Source organism: Staurois parvus, unplaced genomic scaffold, assembly GCF_062004578.1.
Source record: "Staurois parvus isolate SC_StPar_1 unplaced genomic scaffold, SC_StPar_1.0 ptg000145l, whole genome shotgun sequence".
Classification (NCBI taxonomy): domain Eukaryota; kingdom Metazoa; phylum Chordata; class Amphibia; order Anura; family Ranidae; genus Staurois; species Staurois parvus.
Window position 1 is genome coordinate 18611161 of NW_028317941.1, and position 24120 is coordinate 18635280.

A 24120-nucleotide genomic window follows, 5' to 3' on the forward strand; every position below is an offset into this window, starting at 1 on the left:
CAGCACTCCCTTTAAGAGATTGCTTCTAATCTCAGTTTGTTACCTGTATGAAAGACACCTGGTAGCCAACCAACTTACTCAATAAGTGATGTCAAAATATAGATTGGTCCATTTTGTGTTATGTGTATATTTTTTACTTTGTTTAATAAAATCATTGTATTTTTTTAACTCTATTGTGTTGTTACCTGAAGAATCCCACCCTACTGTTCCTCTCCTTGTGTAAAGCAATATGATGTGATACCCATATATTATTGGTAGTCATAGACTCGGCATAGTATACATATCTCACTCAGTAAAGTCCCCATGGCATTTATTTTTCTATGTACAATGTAATTTGGGACTGAGCCAAGCTTTGCCCGCATACACTAGCCTAAACCCCCTTATATACTTGTGAATGGTCCTGCAGTCTCCTGGGACCACGATGTGTCCCAGAAGGCTGCTGGGGAAGGAATGGGGGGCTAAACTTCTGGCTCAGACTGAGGTGGTGCATCTGACCAGAGGTGGGAGTGGGTACCTTTCAAAACCAGGTACTCGCTCCCCCCTCCAAAAAATGCAAAATGTGGCAGTGCAGGGGGGAGGATGTAAACAAGCAGACCTTTCCTTTTTGGGTGAAGTTCCGGTTTTAAAGTGTTACTAAACACAGGACCCTGCATCCACTATATCTGCTCCCCCACAGTACACACTACCTGGAAGTGCAATTATTTTAGTAAATATAAACTGCTAAATACCTTTTCTGATCAGCAGTTAGAGCAGTCTTGTGTTTTCAGCTGAGCACTGGTTATAGCTTGTAGGAGGAGTTTTCATTCTGCTCTAAGAAGATGCAGGAACCCTCTGTTTGGCCAGTGCTGATTGGCCCTGTGCTGATCACGTGCACAAGAAACAAAAAAGTGTCAGTGACTCCACACAATATGTCTTATCAGAAGATAAGAGGGGGGCACTGGAAAAAGAGGAGGATCAGAGAAGTGTGGATCAAACAGCGTTTTTACACAATGCAGAGGATTAACCCCTTAGGTTCCACATCAGCAGTTAGAACAGTCTTGTGACTTCTCTTAGTATTCAGCAGAGCACTGGTTAACGCTAATAGGAGGAGTTTTCTTTCTGCTCCAGGAGGATGCAGAACCCCTGACCTCTGTCTGGACAGTGCTGATTGGCCCTGTGCTGATCACGTGCACTCTCCCAAGAAAAAAAAAACCTCTCTAGCAATACACACCAAACTGAGCATGTGCAGAGTGTCTTCACACGATATGTCTTATCAGGAGATAAGCAGGGAATACTGGAAGAGGGGGGGGGGGGGTGTCAGAAAAGTCAGGCTTAAACAGTGTTTTTCCACAATGCAGAGGATTAACCCCTTAGATTTCACAGTGAGTATAACAAGCATGCTTTACTGTATATACAGACTGATTTTACTGTTGTGGATTTAGTATCACTTTAGGTGTTTGATGCCCCAGGCTTGATATGACACGCACCTAAACGCGTCAAGCTTTTTTCTGCCAAGAGGAAAGGTTTCTGGGAGAGTTGTCAAAATGGCCAGCATGTATGAGGCCTGCGGTGTGAATGGGGAATAATTCATGGCTGTAGTCGGTGTACACTGACAGCAGTCCGATGATCCCATGGTGTACGCCCAGTGACAGCGGGGCGGGGCCAGGCTATGGCTCAGGTAGAGGGATGCCGGGGATGCCGCCCTTCATATAACACTTCTTACTGGGGAGGTGATTCCATCGCCTGGCTCTCCTCTTGCGGATTGGGGATAAACTGCAAGCAGGAGGGGCTGTGAGCAGCAACAGTAACACCCGGCTACCGGATCTCAGTAGCATGGCATCAAGGAGAATGGAGACCAAGCCAGTTATAACGTGTCTGAAAACCCTCCTGATTATCTACTCCTTCGTCTTCTGGGTGAGTGGCTCCGGCCTGGGGGGGATGATGAGTGACCCCGGAGATGGGGGGACTGGATTGGGGGGGTCAGATGTCCCCAGATCACCATTAATCACCTCGATTTTCTGGGCTCTTCATCCCTCCCCACCGCTCCTTCTGCATTGCTCTCATCGTGTTTACTGCGCAAAATGACAGCCGGCTTGTTGTGACAGTCCGGGGACAGGGGACACCCAGAGCCCGGGATCTGATGACACATCGGGGCAATCAGTGCCTGGTTGTGGGCGCACGGATCATTGTCTGTCCGATCACGTCTGCCGGAGAGCAGCCATCGTATGGATCGTATATCCCCTGTACATGGCAATGATCGCTGAGCCCTGCACACCCTGTATACACCATCACATCATGGAGCTTCATTAATGGCATCATTGTGTACATGAGGAATAGATCGCAAGGAGCGATTAACCCTTCCCTCCACACATATTTTCCCTGGCATTATATGTTGAAGATCCCCCTATACATTGCAGTGATCACTAAACCCTGGTCCAGTTTAGATCATGGAACTTCATTATTAGGATTGTTATATACATACGGTGTAGAAAGGACCAATTAATCCTTACCTCTGCTTCCCTGCACATCTACCTGTCTTTATAGTCATTGCATATAGAAGTCCCCCTATACAATGCAATGATCACTGAACCCTGCACACCCTGTCCCAGATCAGATCGTGAAGCTTTCATTAATGGGATCATTGTATGGAGACATCACCTAATCCCCCTCCTCCTATACATTGCAAGGACCGATTAACCCTTCTCTCTGCTTCCCTGCACATCTACCCGTCTTTATAGTCATTGCATATAGAAGTCCCCCTATACAATGATCACTGAACCCTGCACACCCTGTCCCAAGACAGGTCATGAAGCTTTCATTAATAGAATTATTGTATGGAGACATCACCTAATCCCCCCCCCCTCTCCTATACATTGCAAGGACCGATTAACCCTTCTCTCTGCCTCCCTGCACATCTACCTGTCATTGCATATAGAAGGCCCCCTATACAATGCAATCATTGAATCCTGCACACCCTGACCCAAATCAGATCGTGAAGCTTTCATTAATAGGATCAATGTATGGAGACATCACCTAATCCCCCCTTATACATTGCAAGGACTGGTTAACCTTTCTCTCTGCTAACCTGCATATCTACCTGTCATTATACTCATTGCATACAGAAGCCCCCCTATACAATGATCACTGAACCCTGCACTACACACCAGATCAGATCTTGAAGCTTGCATTAATAGGATCATTGTATGGAGACATCACCTAATTCCCCCCCATGTATTGCAAAGACCGATTTAACCCTTCTCTCTGCTTCCCTGTACATCTGTCATTGCATATAGGAGTCCCCCTATACAATGATCACTGAACCCTGCACACCCATGTCTCAGTTCAGATCATGAAGCTTTCATTATTAGGATCGTTGTACGGAGACATCACCTAATCCCCCTCTATACATTGCAAAGACTGATTAACCCCTCTCTTTGCTTCTTTGCGCATACTCTCCCTGATCACATCTACCTGTCATTATAGTCATTGCATATAGAAGATCAGATCATGGAGCTTCTTTAATAGGTTTATTGTATGGAGACATGACCTACCTCCCCTTTATACACTGCAAGGACTGATTAACCATTCTCTCTGCTTCCCTGCATATACTGTCCCTGATCACATCTACCTGTCATTATAGTCATTGCATATAGAAGTCCCCCTATACAATGCAATGATCGCTGAACCCTGACCCAGATCAGATCATGAAGCTTTCATTAATAGGATTATTGTATGGAGACATCACCTAATCCCCCCCCCCTTATACATTGCAAGGACCGATTAACCCTTCTCTCTGCTTCCCTGCATATACTGTCCCTGATCATATCTACCTGCTATTATAGTCATTGCATATAGAAGATCCCCCTATACAATGTAATATCCCTGAATCCTGCACACCTTGTCCCAGATCAGATCATGAAGCTTTCATTAATAGGATCATTGTATGGAGACATGACCTACCTCCCCTTCTACATTGCAAGGACCGATTTAACCCTTCTCTCTACTTCCCTGCATGTACTGTCCCTGACCACATCTATCTGCATTATAATCATTGTATATAGAAGTCTCCCTATACATTGCAGTGATCACTAAACCCTGCACATCAGTTCATGGAAGCTTTAGTAATAGGATCACTGTATGGAGACATCACCTACCTTACCCTTATACATTGCAAGGACTGATGTACCCATCCCTCTGCTTCCCTGTACATACTGTCCCTGATCACATCTACCTGTCATTGTATGTATACATTGCAATGATCACTGAGCCCTGCAAACCCTGTCCTAGATCTGTTCAAGGAAGCTTTATTAATGGGATCATTGTATGGAGACATCAACTACCTCCCTTATACAAAGACTGATTAACCCTTCAGCTTCCCTGCACATACTGTCCCTAATCACATCTACCTGCTATTATAGTCATTATATGTAGAAGATCCCCCTATACTTTGCAATGATCACTGAACTGTGTACACCTTGTCCCAGATAGATCACATCTAGCTGCTACTATAGTCTTTGTATGTAGAAACACCTTGCTACCCCCCCCCCCCCCCCATACATTGCCATGATCAATGAACCCTATGCATCAGTTCATGGAAGCTTCATTAATAGGATCAATGTAAGGAGACATAACCTACCTTCCTTATTCGTTGCAAGGACTGATTAACCTTTTCTTCTGCTTCCCTGCACTCACTGTCCCCAATCCACATCTACCTGTTATTATAGTCATTATATGTAGAAGATCTCCCAATACATTGCAGTGATCACTGAACTGTGTACATCTTGTCCTTGATCACATCTACCTGTTATTGTATATAGAAGATCTCCCTATACATTGCAATGATCACAGAACCCTGCACACCCTGTCCCTGATCAGTTCATGGAAGCTTCATTATTGGAATCATGATGTGCAGACATAAGCTGTCCCCCTATACATTGTGATGATCACAGAACCCTGATCAGTTCATGGAAGCTTCATTATTGGGATCATGATGTGCAGACGTAAGCTGTCCCCCCCCTATACATTGCGATGATCACAGAACCCTGCACACCCTGTCCTCGATCAGTTCATGGAGCGTCATTGATGGGATCATTGTGTGTAGACAGAAGCTATCCCCCTATACATTGGATGATCACAGAACCCTGCACACCCTGTCCCTGATCAGTTCATGGAAGCTTCATTATTGGGATCATGATGTGCAGACGTAAGCTGTCCCCCCCCTATACATTGCGATGATCACAGAACCCTGCACACCCTGTCCTCGATCAGTTCATGGAGCGTCATTGATGGGATCATTGTGTGTAGACAGAAGCTATCCCCCTATACATTTGATGATCACAGAACCCTGCACACCCTGTCCCTGATCAGTTCATGGAAGCTTCATTATTGGGATCATGATGTTGTGATGATCACTGAACCCTGAAGGACCGATTAACCCTTCCACATCCCTGCACACCCTGTCCCCATCATGTCTTTCTGCTATTAAAGTCAATGTATGTAGAAGCACTCAGATATCCCCCCTATACATTGCAATGATCACTGAACCCTGCACACCCTGTCCCTGATCCCATCCACCTGCTATTATAGTCATTGTATGTTGAAACTAACTATCCCCTTATACGTTGCAATTACCGATTAACCCTTCTGTCTGCTTCCCTGTCCTTGATCAGTTCATATAAGCCTTCATTAATAGGATCATTGTATGTAGACTTAGGGAGCCCATACATTGATCCCTGCTGAACTGGCCGAATTTCGATCCATGTATGGCCGACTTTAAGCTACCCCCCTTATACATCGCAAGGATTGATGAACCCTTCCTTCTATATTTCTGTACACATTGTCCCGGATCCGTACATAGAAGCTTTTATTACTGGATCATTGTATGTAGACATGCGCTACCCCCTTCTACACTGCAATCACTGACCCGTATGTCTGCATCTCTGCACATTCTGTCTCTGTTCAGTTCATAGAAGCTTTCATTAGTGGCATAACTGTATACATAAGCTACCTCCCTTATACATTGCAAGGAGCGATTAATCCTTCCCTCTGTGTCTTTGCACGCCCTGTCCCCCCGATCAGTCAGTTCATAGAAGCTTTCATTAATGGGATCAGCCACCCTGGCCATACAGAGAGACGTCTGGATTCAGTGTTGCTAAGGACCCAGGTTTATTCTAGGAAAAGGGAAGTCTATGGGCAGAGATAATCAACTGCTGCAAAGGTTGGCTGTGTGTTAGTGCTTGTAATGCAGTATTCCTAGCAAAATGCCACAGGGAGATTCCACCCTACCCACAACTCTGGATGATGGCCATTCTTGTCATTTCCAATATGAACGCTGCTGGTGTGTCCTATGAAACACAGGAAAAGAAAAGCTGCTAGAGAGCCGGACATGATTTTATTTTCATTAAAACTATGCTGATTTAGAAGGCGGATGGATTGGCTGATGGACATATGTGTGTTCCTAGGATGGTTTTATTGAATTGTTTTGATGGGTTTAAAAATAGTATTTGTGTCCGCATGTTTACATTTGTTTTCTGGCTGATAATAACGGGCTGGCCTCAGTCCAGATACCTAGGATCGTACTACTGCCTGGATTGTGGTACAAAGATAACCTTTCATCTTTTTTTTCAATCAATTTAATTTGTTTTTTTGTTTTAATAATTTTTTATTTAATTTAGCTTTTTTTTATTTTCTTTTTTTAAATGAGTTGCAGTATATAGCAAATCTTATACGAAGAGTCAGAGAAGGTGATACAAGGAAGGTTTGAGTAGGCAGTATATATCCTTTTTTCAGTAGGTGAGCTGCTAAGTTAATGGATTAAATGTAAGCGTACTGATGCTATCCTAGCCAATTCGCATGTATGTACATTGTAAAAATATTTTCTGAGGTCTGTTTAAAGTGGTTGTAGACCCTTACATATACCCAGTGAAGTGACTTGCCTCAGGTGATACACAAAGATGAAATCCTCCTACATAAGTTGTACCTGTTTATCTGTAGCGATATCTTCTCTACAGCTGTTTTGAAGTGCAGAATTTATAAAGCTTGTCTTAACTTCCAGAAAGCAGGGTGCAGGCAGCTGAAGTTACCCTCCCCAGAGCTCAGTGGGGAGAGCTCTGATCCCTGATTGGAGGGAAAGGGTACACTCCCATGCAAACAGCACACAGGATCAGAGCTGTGTGCTGGAGATCCCTCCTGTTACCTTTTTTTTTTTTTTTTTTCCTTTGCATCAGGAAAACATGTCAAAAGAGACTCATGTTGATAGCAGAGGAATGAGGCAGCAGAGAAAAATGCCACTTAGTGCTCTTAACTGAAACAAGTACACACTATAGAGGGATATGCTTTGTTCATATTTCATGCTTGAGGTTTACAACCACATAAACCTTTTTATGCATTTAGATGTTAATGTGCTTTTTATCCCTCTGTCCATCAAATAATGGATAGTCTGTAAAGAAGTTCCTTGAGCACGTACTACCCTAAGCATTCAGGCTGGGTTCACACTTGTGTGGTATATCGCATGTGATTCGCACAGGAACCACACTGCATTCTTGTACAAATAACATGCAAATTGTGTGCGGTGCGATTGGAGCCATACACTTTGTATAACTCTGATTGCACCCGCACCAGAAAGGTGCAGGACCCTTTTTTTGGTCCGCACTAGAATCGGATCACATGGGTATTCACATCCATGCGATCCGATTCTGCATATCGCACCACGTTTTGCGGACTGATTTCGGGGTGTTGTTAACTTAACATACACACCCGCAGCGGTTCGCATGAATGGGGTGTGATTGTGATGCGGTACGAAATTCGCACAGAAAACGCTGCAAATTCCACACTGCATCAGTGTGAACCCAGGCTCATACTGCTAGGTGCACCATCCAGCGACGACAGCTGTCATCCTCTCCTACAGTTTGACAGGCTGCCAATAGCAGAGCTGGATAGAGCACCTGTGTCTTTTCTCCACAGCTAAATACCAGAGCCCCATGCACCAGCTCCAAAGGCGCAGTGTGCACTGACAGGCTGACAGCTGTTGTGGCTGGACGGTGCACCTAGCAGCTTGAATGCCTAGGGGAGTATGTGCTCAGGGATAAATGGCCAGAACGCAAGAAGTCTAAGTTCTGTGCATTTGTCCCCGGGACAACACAGCTCTAAACATATGTACCTGTAGTTGGAGTGTCCAGCCACAGCAGCTGTCAACCTCTCATACAGTTGCAAGAAAAAGTATGTGAACCCCTTGGGATTACGTGGAGTTTTGCATGAACTGGGCATAAAATGTGCTCTGAACGTCATCTAAGTCACAACAATAGAAGAACACAGTCTGCTGAACATAATACTACACAAACATTAGATGTTGCCATGGTTTAATTGCACATAACATGTAAACATTCACAGTGCAGGGAGGAAAACGTATGTGAACCTTTGGACTTAATAACTGGTTGACCCTCCTTTGGCAGCAATAACCTCAACCAAACGTTTCCTGTAGTTGCAGATCAGACCTGCACAACGATCTGGAGTAATTTTGGACCACTCCTCTTCACAAAACTGTTTCAGTATAGCAATATTCTTTGGATGTCTGGTGTGAATCTCTCTGTTAAGGTCATGCCACAGCATTTCAATCGGGTTGAGGTCAGGACTCTGACTGGGCCACTCCAGAAGGCGTATTCTGTGCTGTTGCAGCCATTGTTTTGTTGAATTACTTGTATGCTTTGGGTCATTGTCCTGTTGCATCACCCATCCTCTGCGGAGCTTCAGTTGACGGACAGATGGTCGTGCGTTTTCCTGCAAAATGTCTTGATAAACTCTGGAATTAATTTTCCCATCAATGACAACAATCCGTCCAGGCTCTGAGGCAGCAAAGCAGCCCCAAACCATGATGCTCCCTCCGCCATGTTTTACAGTAGGGATGAGGTTTTGATGTTGGTGTGCTGTGCCTTTTTTTTCTCCACAAATAGTGTTGTGTGTTCTTCCCAAACAACTCAATCTTGGTTTCATCTGTCCACAGTATATTTTGTCAGTAGTGCTGTGGAACATCCAGGTGCTCTATTGCAAACTTCAAACGTGCTGCAATATTCTTTTTGGACAGCAATGGCTTCCTGCGTGGTGTCCTCCCATGTACTCCATTCTTGTTTAATGTTTTCCTTATTGTAGATGTGTCAACAAAAATGTTAGCATGTGCCAGAGATTTCTGTAGGTCTTTAGCTGACACTCTGGGATTCTTCTTTACCTCATGCAGCATTCTGCACTGTGCTCTTGCAGTCATTTTTACAGGACGACCACACCTAGGGAGAGTAGCAACAGTGCTAAACTTTCTCCATTTGTAGACAGTCTGTCTTACCGTGGACACATGAACATCAAGGCTTTTGGAGATACTTTTGTAACCCTTTGCAGCTTCGTGCAAGTCAACAATTCTTGATCGTAGGTCTTCTGAGAGTTCTTTTCTGCGAGGCATGGTTCACATCAGACAGTGCTTCTTGAAACCAGTAAACCCAAAACAGGTGTGTGTTTTTTAAGGGCAGGATAGCTGTCAGCAACACATCCAATATCATCACACTGATTGGAGTCAAGGTTGGCTCACTTCTGGCTCCAATTAGTTCTGGGAGAAGTTATTAAGCTAGGGCCTCACATGCTTTTTTCTCCCTGCACTGTGAATGTTTACATGTTATGTGCAATGAAATCATGGCAACATCTAATGTTTGTGTAGTATTATGTTCAGCAGACTGTGTTCTTCTATTGTTGTGACTTAGATGACGTTCAGAGCACATTTTATACCCAATTCATGCAAAACTCCACGTAATCCCAAGGGGTTCACATACTTTTTCTTGCAACTGTAGACTTTAATATGCTGCTGAAAACAGGGCTGGGCAGTATACCTGTGCCCTCCGCCTACAACGTAATGCCAGAACCACGTCCAGCGGAGTTAGGCCTCTTTCACACGGGCATTTCGTATGTCCGTTTTTCATCTGTCCGTTTACGGATGAAAAATGGACACCCATGTATTTCTGTGGACTAGCAGATGTAAATGGATGATTATCTGATTACATACGTTAATGTCGGTATCCTTTTAACATCTTTTTTTTTTTTTTTTTTTTTTTTTTTGAGCATAAAAAAACCCTGAAAAAACGGATGTAAACGGGCGAAAAAACAGATGTAAACTGATCTGTTTTTCATCAGTTCAGTCATGTTTTTTCAAAGGAAAAAACCAGAACGCCCGTGTGAAAGGACCCTTCAACACCTGGTGTGCATGGGGCCTAAGAAGTCAAAAACTGAGTATCTACATATTGGCTTCCTATAGAGAGAAGTGGCGTTACATGGGCTTCCTGGTCATTTTGAACACTATGATTGGCTGTCACAGTGATGACATTGGGAGCATACCGTAAGATAAGCGCACACAATCTAATGGGAAGTTTTTTTCTAAAATTGAATTGTCTGGTAACAGGGTCTCTGTAGTTAACCTCTTCTCCCTGGTATCATGCATATATGCAGCAGCACAGAGGTAGGCCTTAATGCCAAGCTGCCGCATATGTGCGTCACTATATTCTGCATTACACTTGATTGGTGCCCCCAGAACAGTGACCAGGTTTCTGGGCTAGTTCACCATCAAGTGCTGACAATTGGGAGCTGGTAGGCAGGGCTTCTGTTTGCCACCACCACTAGGCCCCAGTCACAGTAACCGCATAAGCAGGAGCCCTGCCTGCTATCCACTGGCATCATGGCCTATTTCAAGGACTGGCAGCAAGGGATTAAGGGGCAGAAGTGCATAATATGGGATATTTCTAACACTGAGTGATATTAACCGAGGCCCTGTCCCTCAATGGTCATTACAAGGTGTGACAATTTAACTTCCGGAATGTGTGGCAAGGCACTATGGTGGCAGGTAATGCAGCCATTCACATTTGAGCGTGTTCTGACATGTTCTAACTTGCACTTACCTGTGTTGCAGACCAGTTGACTCAGTCTTTATGGAGTAGTAGAAAAAAATAACATGTATGTGCGTTGTGCTGTTTGAGGAAAATGAATAAATATGGAGCCGCGTATGAACATCAAATTAACAAATTGCAAGAAGTGCGAGTGAAACTTTAATCCTGTTACAATAGACTTATGGTGAACATTCATGAAGAAATCAAGTGTTTTTGAATGGCAAAGACGGTGTTAAGAAAGAGTGAGAAAACTAAGAATTCACCTCATATGAAGAACACGCATATCTCATTCTCATTTCAAAACAATGCTGGTGTGTTTTTATTTTTGCTTTTTATTATTTACAAGTTCATAAAACATGGTACAACAGTCAACCAACATTGTTACTTGTAAATTCTGAAAAGGTTAAAGGAATCTATTTGGAGGAAAAGTCTGGAACTCTGGCCTGACAAGTGGATTCTCCACCACAACAATGCTCCTGCACGTGATGCGTTAGGTGTACGCGAGTTCCTGGCCCAGAAATCCATTCCAAAACTTAACCGACCACCTTATCATCCTGACGTAGCACCCTGCGACTTTTGGATGTTTCTAAAATGTAAAAAAATGTCTTAAAAGGACACAAATTTGATGATATTCCAGACATCCAGCATGCCGCGACAAAGGAACTGCCTAGGTATACGCGGGCAAACATTTTTTTTTTTTTTTAACCGTCTGTTCCTGGAATTAAACTGTCACACCTCATATATGCCTGGCTTTCTTAAAGCGAAGTTCAACCCAAAAGGGGAAGTTCCGCTTTAAGCCCTTGTCCCCCGCTCCCCATTAAGGATTGGCACCTTTTGGGGAGCAGGTACCCGAATTTGACAGGTACCTTCTCCCACTTCCGCTGCAATCGCCTAGCCGATCGGAAGCAGAAGTTGTCCTCCCTCCCTGTAGTCTTCTGAGACACATGACAGGTCCCAGAAGACTACGGGGCCATTCACAAAGTGCAGCGCTTCTCGCGCATGCGTAGTGGGTACCCGGCTGTGAAGCCGCAAGCTGTCACAGCCGGGTGCCCACACTGAAGATGCCAACACCAGGGAGAGAAGGCGGCTGGTGAAACCAGCCATGGTGAGGACAGCGCTGGACCGAGGAACATGTAAGTGGCTGTATTTTAAAAGTCAGCAGCTACCACTTTTGTAGCTGCTGACTTTTTTTTTTTCCTTTTCCTTAGGTGATCCTCCGCTTTAACCTCATCTGTCCATTTTATTCCAGTATAAGACTTCTATAGGGTTTTTCAGTTCATTTAAGATGCAATATGTTCACACGTGCTTGTGTGAGATGCATAATAACATTAATAAAACATTTTGGCAGCACAGATTTCTGCAAGTTGTGCATTGCAGTCAGCAGATTCTAGGCTCAGGTATTGTGTTGTACATTCAGGTCACATTGATATGATCGTTGTCAAGTTCTTCTTGGCGTGGTGCCTATTCCCAAGCGTCTCTGTGGAAATGATCTAAGCCTACTGTGCCAATATTCTGTGTCAAACCTCAGGCACTAAATTAGGAAACTCTTCACACAAACAGGAAGTAGTGTGGCTGGATATGGCTTTTTCTTTTTATTTTGGTATACATTATATTTTTTGGTTCTTTGTGGTCCTGTAAGTTTTTATAAATGTCAATTCATCTCATATCAGTATCTCACAAAATCTAGGTTTACTTTACACTGCTACATATATGATTTAGCTTGTCTGCCCTTTTTTTTTTTTTTTTTTTTTTTTCTTTTTATAATTGTCGTTGCTTGGGCCACCTATGTAAATCATTGCAGATGTACTTTGCTGAATGCATTTCATGAATCTCCTTTAAAATGGACCTTTCCCTCCAATGATAAAGATTTCTGGTGCTTGGAGCTTTGCATTCTGATTTCCAAGGCCCCATTCATACCTGAGCGATTTGTAGCTCGAAGTTCCAAAAACGCTTGAGGCGAGACAATCAATTATTCTCAATGCTGGTCTGAAGTTCAAACACGTTCTGGAGCTTTTTTCTGTCGCTCAAATCGGGCAGATTTGCGTGGTTTTGATTACATAGAAATGAATGGAAACACGCAATTTGCGCATTTTTTCTGCTCGAATGGAAAAAAAAAAAGATAAATGAATAAATGTTAAATAAAATAAGTATACAAATCAAAATAATCATAAATGTAAAAAAATAAATATGTAGCATTACATAGAAATGAATGGAAACATGCAATTTGCTCATTTTTCTGCTCAAATGGAAAAACAAAAAGATAAATGTTAAAATAAATACACAAATTAAAATAATCATAAATGTAAAAAAATAAATGATATGTAGCAATAAATAATAATTAACCCCTAACTTTAGCCCCCTAATGCTAAAAAAATTAAAATAATACAATAATAATAAATTTAACATCCTAACAAAAATACATGTAGTAGTAGTATTAACACCCTATAAAATAATAAGACCGTAATTAAAATATTAACCCCCAACCCCTAATCTTAACCCTAACACCTAACCTAACTCTAACCCCTTTACCCTAAAAAAATAAATAAATAAATAAAATGAATACTAATAAAACATTAAATGAAAGTTGATGGAAAACGTAAAACAGCTAAAAAAAAAAAACCTAGCAAGTATGATGAAACAAATTGATTATTTTTTTCTATTGGCTATTATAATAAAAAAAAAAAAACTCCAAAACTCAAAGGCACTTTAAAAATGTGCATAGAAATTTGTGACAAAATGCTCAAAAACGTCACACTCAGGTGTGAATGAAGCCTGAACATCTCCAAGTCTTATGTACAATAAACAATTTTTATTTCTTTACTTACATTATTCTTAGGCCTCATGCACACAGGACATTTTGCAAACTCTTCTTAGAAGCCTTTCCTCCTGGCAAGAGCATTTTGGCAGAAAAAAATGCTTGACGCTTGTAAAAGTGTCAAAGGCTTCTACAAGCGTTTAGGTGCGCTTACAGGCGTCAATCGCTTAGGCAACCATTTCATTGGCCCAAATAATAGTGTATTATGGCCATTAAAATGAATTAACGCTCAAGTGCTAAACACACCTGGTATTTAGACACATTTACACGTGTAGTTTTTCTGCCAAAACTCTGCTGCTCCTGGACTTGCTGGCAGTGAGGTTTTTTTCTACCTCTAAAAGCCCTTGCTACTAAACGCTCTGAAAAGTTTGTGTGCATGGACACATAGGATAACATGCAGGAGATTTTAGAGCAAGGAAAAAAATGCCCCTAGAAACAGCTGTAAAAATGTCCAGTGTGCATGAGGCCTTAATTTCTCTTCCTAGTAATCCCAGGCTGTCAGGGATCCCGGCTCCGTCTGCCGCAATCGCGGCTCTGTCCCCCGCGCATGCGCATTGGCGGCAGATCACGCCGGGACACAGGAACTAGGTCCCGGCGAGCCGCGGCTGACAGGACGCCGCGCATGCGCAGTAGAAACCGCGGGCGCGCCTCAGGCGTCCAATGACAGCCGGGGGCGCGTCCTAGCCAGCCAATGACAGTGCAGGGCGCACTATTTAAAGATGCCCTGCACTGTCACAAATTGCCGCAAGGTCTATATGTGATCCTGAATACCTGCTCCTGCTGTGACCCTGTTTTTTGACCCTGACTACGCTGCCTGCCCCTGAGATTGACCCGGCTTTGTTCTGACTATTCTACCCGCTCCTGTGATTGACCCGGCTTTGTTCTGACTATTCTGCCTGCTCCTGCGTTTTGACTCGGCTTATCCCGACTGTTCCTACGGATTGATTTACCTGGCTGACCCTGCGTGTGACCCGACTACTCCTAGCCCGCCGATTCGGTACCCCGCTTACCCCACGGGGCCACTATCCGTACCACCCTGCTGGGGCCGCCATCCTCTTCACAGCTGGCTCTCCTGGTACCTACATACATCCCCGGAGGCCTCCTCGGCCGCTGATGGCCCGCTCAGAGGTCGTGACCTGGCCCGGGACTGTTTCAAGTCCATCCCCACCATCAGGGGCCCTGGTGAAAGCACAGCCCGGGCTTAGACCCCACGCTCTGGGTAGGTCTACCAGCTGGCAGACGGAGGGCTCCGCCTGGCGGATCCTAACAGTACCTTGCGGCCATGACAGAGCCAGGAAGTGGACCGGCGTCCCTAGAGGATATTTGCCAGCACCTGGCAACTTTGACCCAGGCTTTCCAGAACTTCCACAGTCGCTGCGCCCGACTGGAAGACCGCATGGAGACATTAGCCCCCCAGACTCCCCCTGCTCAGAGTTCCCCGTCTGTGGAACCTCCCGCTACCCCGGTATCCGGAGCGGTTGCCACACCCTTAGCTCCTGAACCCCGCGTTCCCCTGCCGGAGCGGTTCCGTGGGGACCGGAGCCGTTTCCGAGCCTTTCGGAACGCTTGCACACTATATTTTGACTTGCAGCCTCGCACATTCTCCTCCGAGACCGTCAAGGTGGGGTTTCTAGTCTCTCTCCTTCAGGATGAGCCCCAGGATTGGGCCCACCGTCTGATGGAGAAGCGCGACCCCCATCTTGACTCCGTGACCGAGTTCTTTCAGGCCATGGCCGTTTTGTATGACGACCCTCAGCGGGCTGCTTCCGCAGAGGCTACCCTATACTCTCTGCGACAGGGCCGCCGGGCAGCGGAAGAATACGCGTCCGATTTTAGGCGTAGCATGGGAGACACCAGATGGAACGATGCGGCCTTATGTCACCAGTTCCGCATTGGACTGTCTGAGCCTCTCAAGGACGAACTCGCACGAGTAGGCCTACCTGACTCCCTGGAAAGATTGATTGAATTGGCCATTCAAATTGACCGTAGACTAAGGGAACGTCGACAGGAAAGGAGCGGCCAGGGTCAAAGGGTGGCATGGATTCCATCAAGAGATACAACTCCAGCCCCAGGGAACCATCCGCGAAACACGGAGATGGGAGACAACTCGGAACCCATGCAACTGGGACTGGCCCGTTCCCACTTATCGGTCGAGGAACGCCAGAGGAGGCGCTCACTGAACCTGTGTCTGTACTGCGGGGAAGCTGGTCACCAGGTGCGCTCCTGTCCTGCAAAAACGAGTAAGTCCACGCCCGTTTCTTGTTCCTTACCTGCAGGCAGGGATGATCAGTCTAGTTACCTGGCCATTCCTGTGTCTTTACAGCTCCCCGGAGGAATATTGTCGGTGACCGCGATCGTTGACTCAGGAGCCTGTAGCTGTTTTATTGATCTGACTTTTGCCCACCGGCAAAAAATCCCTCTCCAGACCAAAGAAAGGGGGTTCAACATTTTCTTGGCAGATGGGTCCAGTATAAAATCTGGGGTGGTGGACCAGGAGACACCACCCATTTTCACCACTATGGCAGACCATCACCAGGAGTTCCTCCGTTTGGACGCCATCGCCTCCCCCCTTTTTCCAGTCATTCTGGGGCTCCCTTGGCTGAGGGCCCATAACCCCCAGATTGACTGGGAAAGGGGAACGATTCATTTTCGGTCACCCTATTGTTTGAGTCACTGCCACGTCACAGGACCCATGGTTCCCCGGTTCCTCCTGTGCTTGGACGGAGACACCAATCTATCCCAGGTGATTCCTCCGGCCTATCATGACTTCTTGGACGTCTTTAGTAAGCGGGGAGCTGACGTTCTACCTCCACACCATCCCTACGACTGCCCCATTGACCTCCTACCCGGGTCGGAAATCTCTTTCGGCCGTATCTTCCCCTTGTCCGAAATGGAATCGGGGGTGCTGAGGGAATATATCGACGAAAACCTTCGGAAGGGCTTTATTCGTCCTTCCACATCCCCAGCCGGGGCCGGGTTGTTCTTTGTAGAGAAGAAGGACAAATCGTTACGGCCCTGCATAGACTATCGTGACCTAAATAAAATTACGGTAAAGAATCGTTATCCCTTACCCCTAGTCCCCGAGCTCCTCCAGAGACTGAGATCAGCAACGATATTCACTAAATTAGACCTGCGGGGGGCCTATAACCTTGTTCGTATCAGGGAGGGGGATGAGTGGAAAACGGCGTTCCGTACAAGATTCGGTCACTACGAATATTTGGTGATGCCGTTCGGGCTCTGTAATGCCCCGGCGACTTTTCAGCATTTTATCAATGATGTTTTTCGCGATTTTCTTGATATTTTCGTGGTAGTTTACTTGGATGACATCCTGATTTTTTCCCCCTCACTGGAGGTTCATCGGGGTCACGGGTCTTAGAACGGTTGCGCCAACACGGGCTATACGCTAAGGCTGAAAAGTGCTGTTTTGAACAGCACGAGATCACATTCTTGGGACTGGTTCTCTCTTCCGCGGGGGTCGCGATGGATCCCCAGAAGGTCACGGCGATCTTAGATTGGCCAATACCCGCCGACAAAAAGGGGGTACAGCGCTTCATCGGCTTTGCTAACTTTTACAGAAAATTTGTTAGGAACTTCTCCGGCCTGGTCTCCCCGATCACGCAACTGACGAAACAAGGGGTCCGCTTTAAGTGGACCTCCGAAGCTCAGTCGGCCTTCGATAAGCTCAAGAGACTGTTCACCTCTGCTCCCATTCTCTGCCATCCGGATTCTTTGCTCCCATATGTGTTGGAAGTTGACGCCTCCGAAAACGCGGTAGGTGCGGTTCTGTCCCAAAGGAATGGTACCAAGGAACTACTGCACCCTGTGGCGTTCTTCTCCAGGAAGCTGACACCAGCGGAGCGCAACTATGACATTGGAGATCGGGAGCTCCTGGCCATTAAAACCGCTCTGGAAGAATGGAGGTATTTACTGGAAGGGGCCACTCACCCAATCCTAATATTTACAGATCACAAAAACCTTGAATATTTAAGGACGGCAAAACGACTGAGACCACGCCAAGCGAGATGGGCTCTTTTCTTTTCTCGATTCTCATTCCATATAACGTACCGACCCGGTACTAAGAATACCAAACCAGACGCCCTGTCCCGCATGTTTGAGGACCCCGATGACGCTGCGGTACCAGACACCATCCTGCCTTCTGGAAGCTTCCTCGCGCTACAAACGGAACTGCGCTCCCGGCTTCTTGATGCTTCGGTAAGACTACCCGTTCCGTCTGGGTCACCCCTCCAGAGCCACGGTGGCCTGTTTTGGAAGGAAGACCGAATCATGGTCCCAGAAGAGGTGCGAACCTTGGTCCTAGGGCATTGCCACGACCATCCAATGGCAGGTCACTTCGGGGTGACGAAGACTCTAGAACTGCTACGGCGCTCGTTCTGGTGGCCGGACATGATCAAGGATTGTGAGCGTTACGTCCGGACGTGTCCCACCTGTCAAAGGAACAAACCCTCCAGGAGTAGGGCATGGGGATTGTTACGTCCATTACCTATACCCAAGCGGGCCTGGCAAATGATAGCCATGGATTTTGTGGTCGAACTCCCACCATCCCAAGGCCACACAGCGATAATGGTGATTGTCGACCGCTTCTCGAAGATGGCGCATTTCGTGCCCCTGGAGAAGACCCCATCGGCACCGGAAACGGCACGGATCTTCATTCGGGAAGTGGTAAGGCTTCATGGAGTCCCCGAAGACATTGTGTCGGATCGGGGGGTGCAATTCACCTCCAGGTTCTGGAACGCCCTATGTAAAGCGCTGGGAATCAAGCTGTCGCTCTCATCCGCCTACCACCCGCAGACCAACGGTCAAACCGAGAGGACCAACCAAACGCTGGAACAGTATTTACGATGCTACACCTCCTATCTCCAGGATGACTGGCTGACGTTGTTGCCTTCTGCGGAGTTCTCATACAACAACTCAAGTCACTCAGCTACGGGTCAATCGCCATTCTTTTCTAATTACGGGTATCACCCCACATTCCTCCCTGATCTAATGCCTGAAAATCTGGTACCGGCGTCGCAAGACATCTTGAACTTCTTTTCCGTCAACAACAAGACTATTCAGGAAGCCATCGCTAAGGCCCAGGAGGACAGTAAGAAGGCTTTCGACAGAAAGAGAAGAGGAGATTTACTGCTTCAACCAGGAGATCTGGTTTGGCTGGCAACAGCCAACTTGAAGATGCTGTGCCCCTCAAAGAAGCTGGGACCCAAGTACATTGGCCCATTTCCTGTTAAACGAATGGTCAACGAGGTGACCTACGAACTCGAGCTTCCGCAGACTTTCAAAATACATCCTGTGTTTCATGTATCTCTCCTGAAGCCGTCCAGACCGGATCCCTTCCCAGACCGAGAATCCAGACCTCCCGAGGCAATCGCCATAGGTGACCAGGAGGAATTTGAGGTGGAGGCTATCCTCAGTTGCCGAAGGAGGGGGGGCCAGACTCAGTTCCTGATAAAATGGAAGGGTTATGGTCCTGAGGAGAACTCCTGGGAACCCGCCCAGGACGTTCACGCGCCCAGGCTCATCCGGGAGTTTTGTCGTGCTCACCCGCGGTGGAGAGATCAGTGGGGCTCCCGGAGGGTGCCCGTTGGGGGGGGGGGGCAATGTCAGGGATCCCGGCTCCGTCTGCCGCAATCGCGGCTCTGTCCCCCGCGCATGCGCATTGGCGGCAGATCACGCCGGGACACAGGAACTAGGTCCCGGCGAGCCGCGGCTGACAGGACGCCGCGCATGCGCAGTAGAAACCGCGGGCGCGCCTCAGGCGTCCAATGACAGCCGGGGGCGCGTCCTAGCCAGCCAATGACAGTGCAGGGCGCACTATTTAAAGATGCCCTGCACTGTCACAAATTGCCGCAAGGTCTATATGTGATCCTGAATACCTGCTCCTGCTGTGACCCTGTTTTTTGACCCTGACTACGCTGCGTGCCCCTGAGATTGACCCGGCTTTGTTCTGACTATTCTACCCGCTCCTGTGATTGACCCGGCTTTGTTCTGACTATTCTGCCTGCTCCTGCGTTTTGACTCGGCTTATCCCGACTGTTCCTACGGATTGATTTACCTGGCTGACCCTGCGTGTGACCCGACTACTCCTAGCCCGCCAATTCGGTACCCCGCTTACCCCACGGGGCCACTATCCGTACCACCCTGCTGGGGCCGCCATCCTCTTCACAGCTGGCTCTCCTGGTACCTACATACATCCCCGGAGGCCTCCTCGGCCGCTGGTGGCCCGCTCAGAGGTCGTGACCTGGCCCGGGACTGTTTCAAGTCCATCCCCACCATCAGGGGCCCTGGTGAAAGCACAGCCCGGGCTTAGACCCCACGCTCTGGGTAGGTCTACCAGCTGGCAGACGGAGGGCTCCGCCTGGCGGATCCTAACACAGGCCATTGCCTTACAGTTGCCCCCTCGGAAGGCTACTTCATCAAATCTCTAAATTTCAAGATCTGAAGAGATTTAGGCTGGCCATACACTATACAATTTTCTGTCCAATATCTGCCCAATTTCCTTTAGATTTACCTTCAACTATGTAGTGCAAGAGCCTGCCTAATTGGATACAATTGACAGTGTTAAGTTTGACCTCATATTATATGGTTTTTGGTAAATCTAAACCAAAATTCTCAAGAAAATTGTATAATGTATGGCCAGCCTAAATCTCTTCAGATCTTGAAATTTAGAGATTTGATGAAGTAGCCTTCCGAGGGGGCAACTGTAAGGCAATGGCCTGGGATTACTAGGAAGAGAAATTAAGGCCTCATGCACACTGGACATTTTTACAGCTGTTTCTAGGGGCATTTTTTTCCTTGAAAGAATTTCGTGGGGTGGGACAATGGCATTTCAGGTGCAGACATCATCTGTTGTTCAACAAAGAATAAGGAAAAAGAATCTGACTTGAAACTACACTGTATCTAAGCGTGACAAAGTGTTTTTAATATCCAAAGCACACTCCCCCTATCTGTCCATGTCTCTATACTCTATTTTGTTGAGAAATCACTTTGAAAAACAACCCCCCAGCATTTCTGGCCATAACAAATGATTCATGTAGCATTTACTTCCTGGAATCTATCTGCCCTTCGCATGGGCATGCATACAGGAAAGTGTGCTTAGCTGAGAAAACCTCTGCTCCTCTCCTGAAGCCTCCTGGGATGTATGACATTATTTGCCTAGACAAGAAACCAGGAAGTAGCTGAAAAAGTATGTAAAAAAAAAACAAAAAAAGGTTTAAAACAAGTAAATATAATATACTTTCCTATTTATCTACTAATGATAGCAGCATGAAGAGTAAAAATAATCAATGTTGATTGGGAGAGTGAAGTTCCACTTTAAAGGTGAGTGATTGGGAAGGTTCAAAGCTGAGCTCTGGTCACAAACACTCATTTAAAGCCCAACTCTGGGAAAGATGAAAATTCTTCCTTGCAGTGGGGACTATTCTTGGGTAAAGTAAAAGCACATTTACTAACCCGATCCTCTGCTCCCCAGCAGACAATGTTCCCCTATTCTCTGTTGGATGGCTGTCCCTTGTTGGCAGCATGTCCAATGCAGCACTATGGAGTCTGCATCAGTCTTCATGAAATGAAGACCGTTGATCACTAGAACATGATTGCGAAGGGCTGTAGGGACCACAGGGGGGAAAAAAGGCCTAAAAAAGATAATGAATGCAGCTACCACATCTAATGATTGGAAGCTGCAAAGTATTTTTTGGTTTGGGGCTTAATACTGCTTTCAAAATGGGTCATGCAGCATTTTTCTGTCTTTCTATACCATGAATTTGTTCAGGTCCCAGAGTGTATGGTTATATCATATCTTCATATCTATATTGTGGCTTTTCTGTTCACAAGAAATGCTGCTTGTTTTGTCTCATTTCTGTGGTTGTCCTAATGGTACAACCCACAGTACTGTCACAGGGACTGAGATGATAATAGCTCTAAGGTTCCCATTTATGGGTCTGTTCTTGTTCAGCTCATTAGGCAATTTTTAGTTTATTAGAAACAAAGAATGCCCTGGAAAAAAAAATGAAGGTGTTTTAAAGATTATTTACTTTTACCAGTAAAGCTGAACTCAATGCGAGAGCAAAGTACACAGAGGAAAAACACGCATGGGAGCTGGTATACTTGACAAAGGGTTTGTAATTTTGTCCCTTCTGTTCTGAGATTTAAAGCAGAACTAAAGGGGTTAATAATCACCTTTCCATCGGTCCCTTGCAAGCAGCTGCTCTTGCGTGCCAGTCTTTGGCCGTCTTCATTGGCTGGCGTGGGATGACATCACTCCTGTGCATGCACAGGAGCCTGTCATTGTGGCATGCAGAGTTTGTCCTAGTGCCTTAAGCTGAGCTGCGCATGCACAGCTCAGTTTACAGCTCCAAAGAGACAGTGAGCTGGTAGGTAGGGCCTCCCTGCTCGCTGTTTGCTACAGTGGAATTTCAGTTCCTCTTTGAACAGCTTTACCACATAACACAGCCCTGTCTAGCAGGGAAGGAAATCAGGTTTTTTTTCTCTTCTGACATTAAAGGGGAGCTCCACCCAAAAGGGGAAGCTCCAGATGTCTGCCTCCTCCCCCCACCCTCCACTGCCACGTTTGGCTCTTTTTTTCAGGGTGGGGGGGAAGCGGGTATCTGGTTTAACAGGTTCCCACTTCCGGCTCAGTTCGCCCCCCCCCCCCCCCCAATTTCCCCGACAGTCTTCTGGGACCTGTGAAGTGTCCTAAGGCACAGTGCGACTCAAGGCTTCACTTCCAGTTTCCCTCACCTGCAATGCCGGTGTTGTGAACATGGAGGCTACTGAAAAACTAGCCCGGGTGATAAGGGTGCTGAACGCCTGGACAAGTAAGTGTCCTTATATTAAAAGTCAGCAGCTATAGTGTTTTTGTTGCTGCTGACTTTTACATTTTTTGGGGGGAGCCTGGAAGTCTTTTTTTTTTTTTTTTTTTTTTTTTTTTTTTAAGTAACAAATACAGGTCCTGTTCCTCCGCCAGCCTGGGATTGGACAGTTAAAGGAGAAGCGGCAGACTGTGCCGCTGTTCTCTGTAGTCTGAGCTACACTGTACGGGGACTGCAAGAGTACATTCAGGTAGTGAAACTGCTTGTGTTTAAAATATTAAAAATTAATGAAGCATTCATGAATACATTAACTTTTAAATTTGTTTTGAGTTTGATTTTTAACTCGCTGTATTTAGGATTAAAGTACCCAAAAGTAGAACACACCTTCGTATCAGATAAACAAAGATGATAAAGGAGGCTATGGCATTGTGAGAGCTTAGTTGCAGTGCTGGAGAGGCACATGACTCCCAGCTCAAAACGGATACATATATAGGGCGGCCTGTAATAAAGCCCACCTCCATATAAAGACGTTGCTTTAATTGGTGCTGCACTATAAATATATGTATATACACTATATTGCCAAAAGTATTGGGATACCCCTCCAAATCATTGGATTAAGGTGTTCCAATCACCTCCATGGCCACAGGTTTATAAAATCAAGCACCTAGACATGCAGACTGCTTCTACAAACATTTGTGAAAGAATGGGTTGCTCTCAGGAGCTCAGTGAATTCAAGCGTGGTACCGTGATAGGTTGCCACTTGTGCAATAAGTCCATTCGTGAAATTTCCTTGCTACTGTTAGTGGTATCAAAGTGGAAGCATCTGGAAACAAAAGCAACTGGTAGGCCACTTAAAATGACAGAGCAGGGTCAGCGCATGCTGAAGCACACAGTGTGCAGAAGTCCCCAACTGTCTGCAGAGTCAATAGTTAAAGACCTCCAAACTGCATGTGGCTTTCAGATTAGCACAACAACAGTGCATAGAGAGCTTCAGCTTCATGAAATGGGTTTCCATGGCTGAGCAGCTGCATCCAAGCCTTACATCACCAAGTGCAATGCAAAGCGTCGGATGCAGTGGTGTAAAGCACGCCACCACTGGACTTTAGAGCAGAGGAGACGTGATCCCTGGAGTGATGAATCCTGCTTCTCTGTCTGGCAATTCGATGGATGTGTCTGGGTTTGACAGTTACCAGGAGAATGGTATTTGCCTGACTGCATTGTGCCAAGTGTAAAGTTTTTAGTGGAGGGAGGATTATGGTGTGGGGTTGTTTTTCAGGGGTTGGGCTTGACCCCTTCGTTCCAGTGAAGGGAACTCTTAAGTGTCAGCATACCAAGACATTTTGGACAATTTCATGCTCCCAAATTTGTGGGAACAGTTTGGGGATGGCCCCTTCCTGTTCCAACATGACTGCACACCAGTGCACAAAGCATGGTCCATAAAGACATGGATGAACGAGTTTGGGGTGGAGGAACTTGACTGGCCTGCACAACCGATAGAACACCTTTGGGATGAATTAGAGCTGAGACTGCGAGCCAGGCCTCATCGAACATGCGCTTCTGGAAGAATGGTCAAACATTCCCATAGACGCAC

The 24120-nt window shown here is 46.1% G+C and overlaps 1 protein-coding gene across 1 annotated transcript in view; it reads left to right on the forward strand.

Annotated features, from left to right (window-relative positions):
- The first annotated feature begins 1697 nt into the window (after nucleotides 1–1697).
- Nucleotides 1698–24120, forward strand: part of TSPAN7 (tetraspanin 7) — a 229683-nt gene continuing 207260 nt past the window's right edge. Inside the window, exon 1 of the mRNA XM_089673916.1 lies at nucleotides 1698–1893. Coding sequence (XP_089530042.1) covers nucleotides 1813–1893 — 81 coding nt within the window. The 5' untranslated portion in view covers nucleotides 1698–1812. The remainder of the gene's footprint in view (nucleotides 1894–24120) is intronic.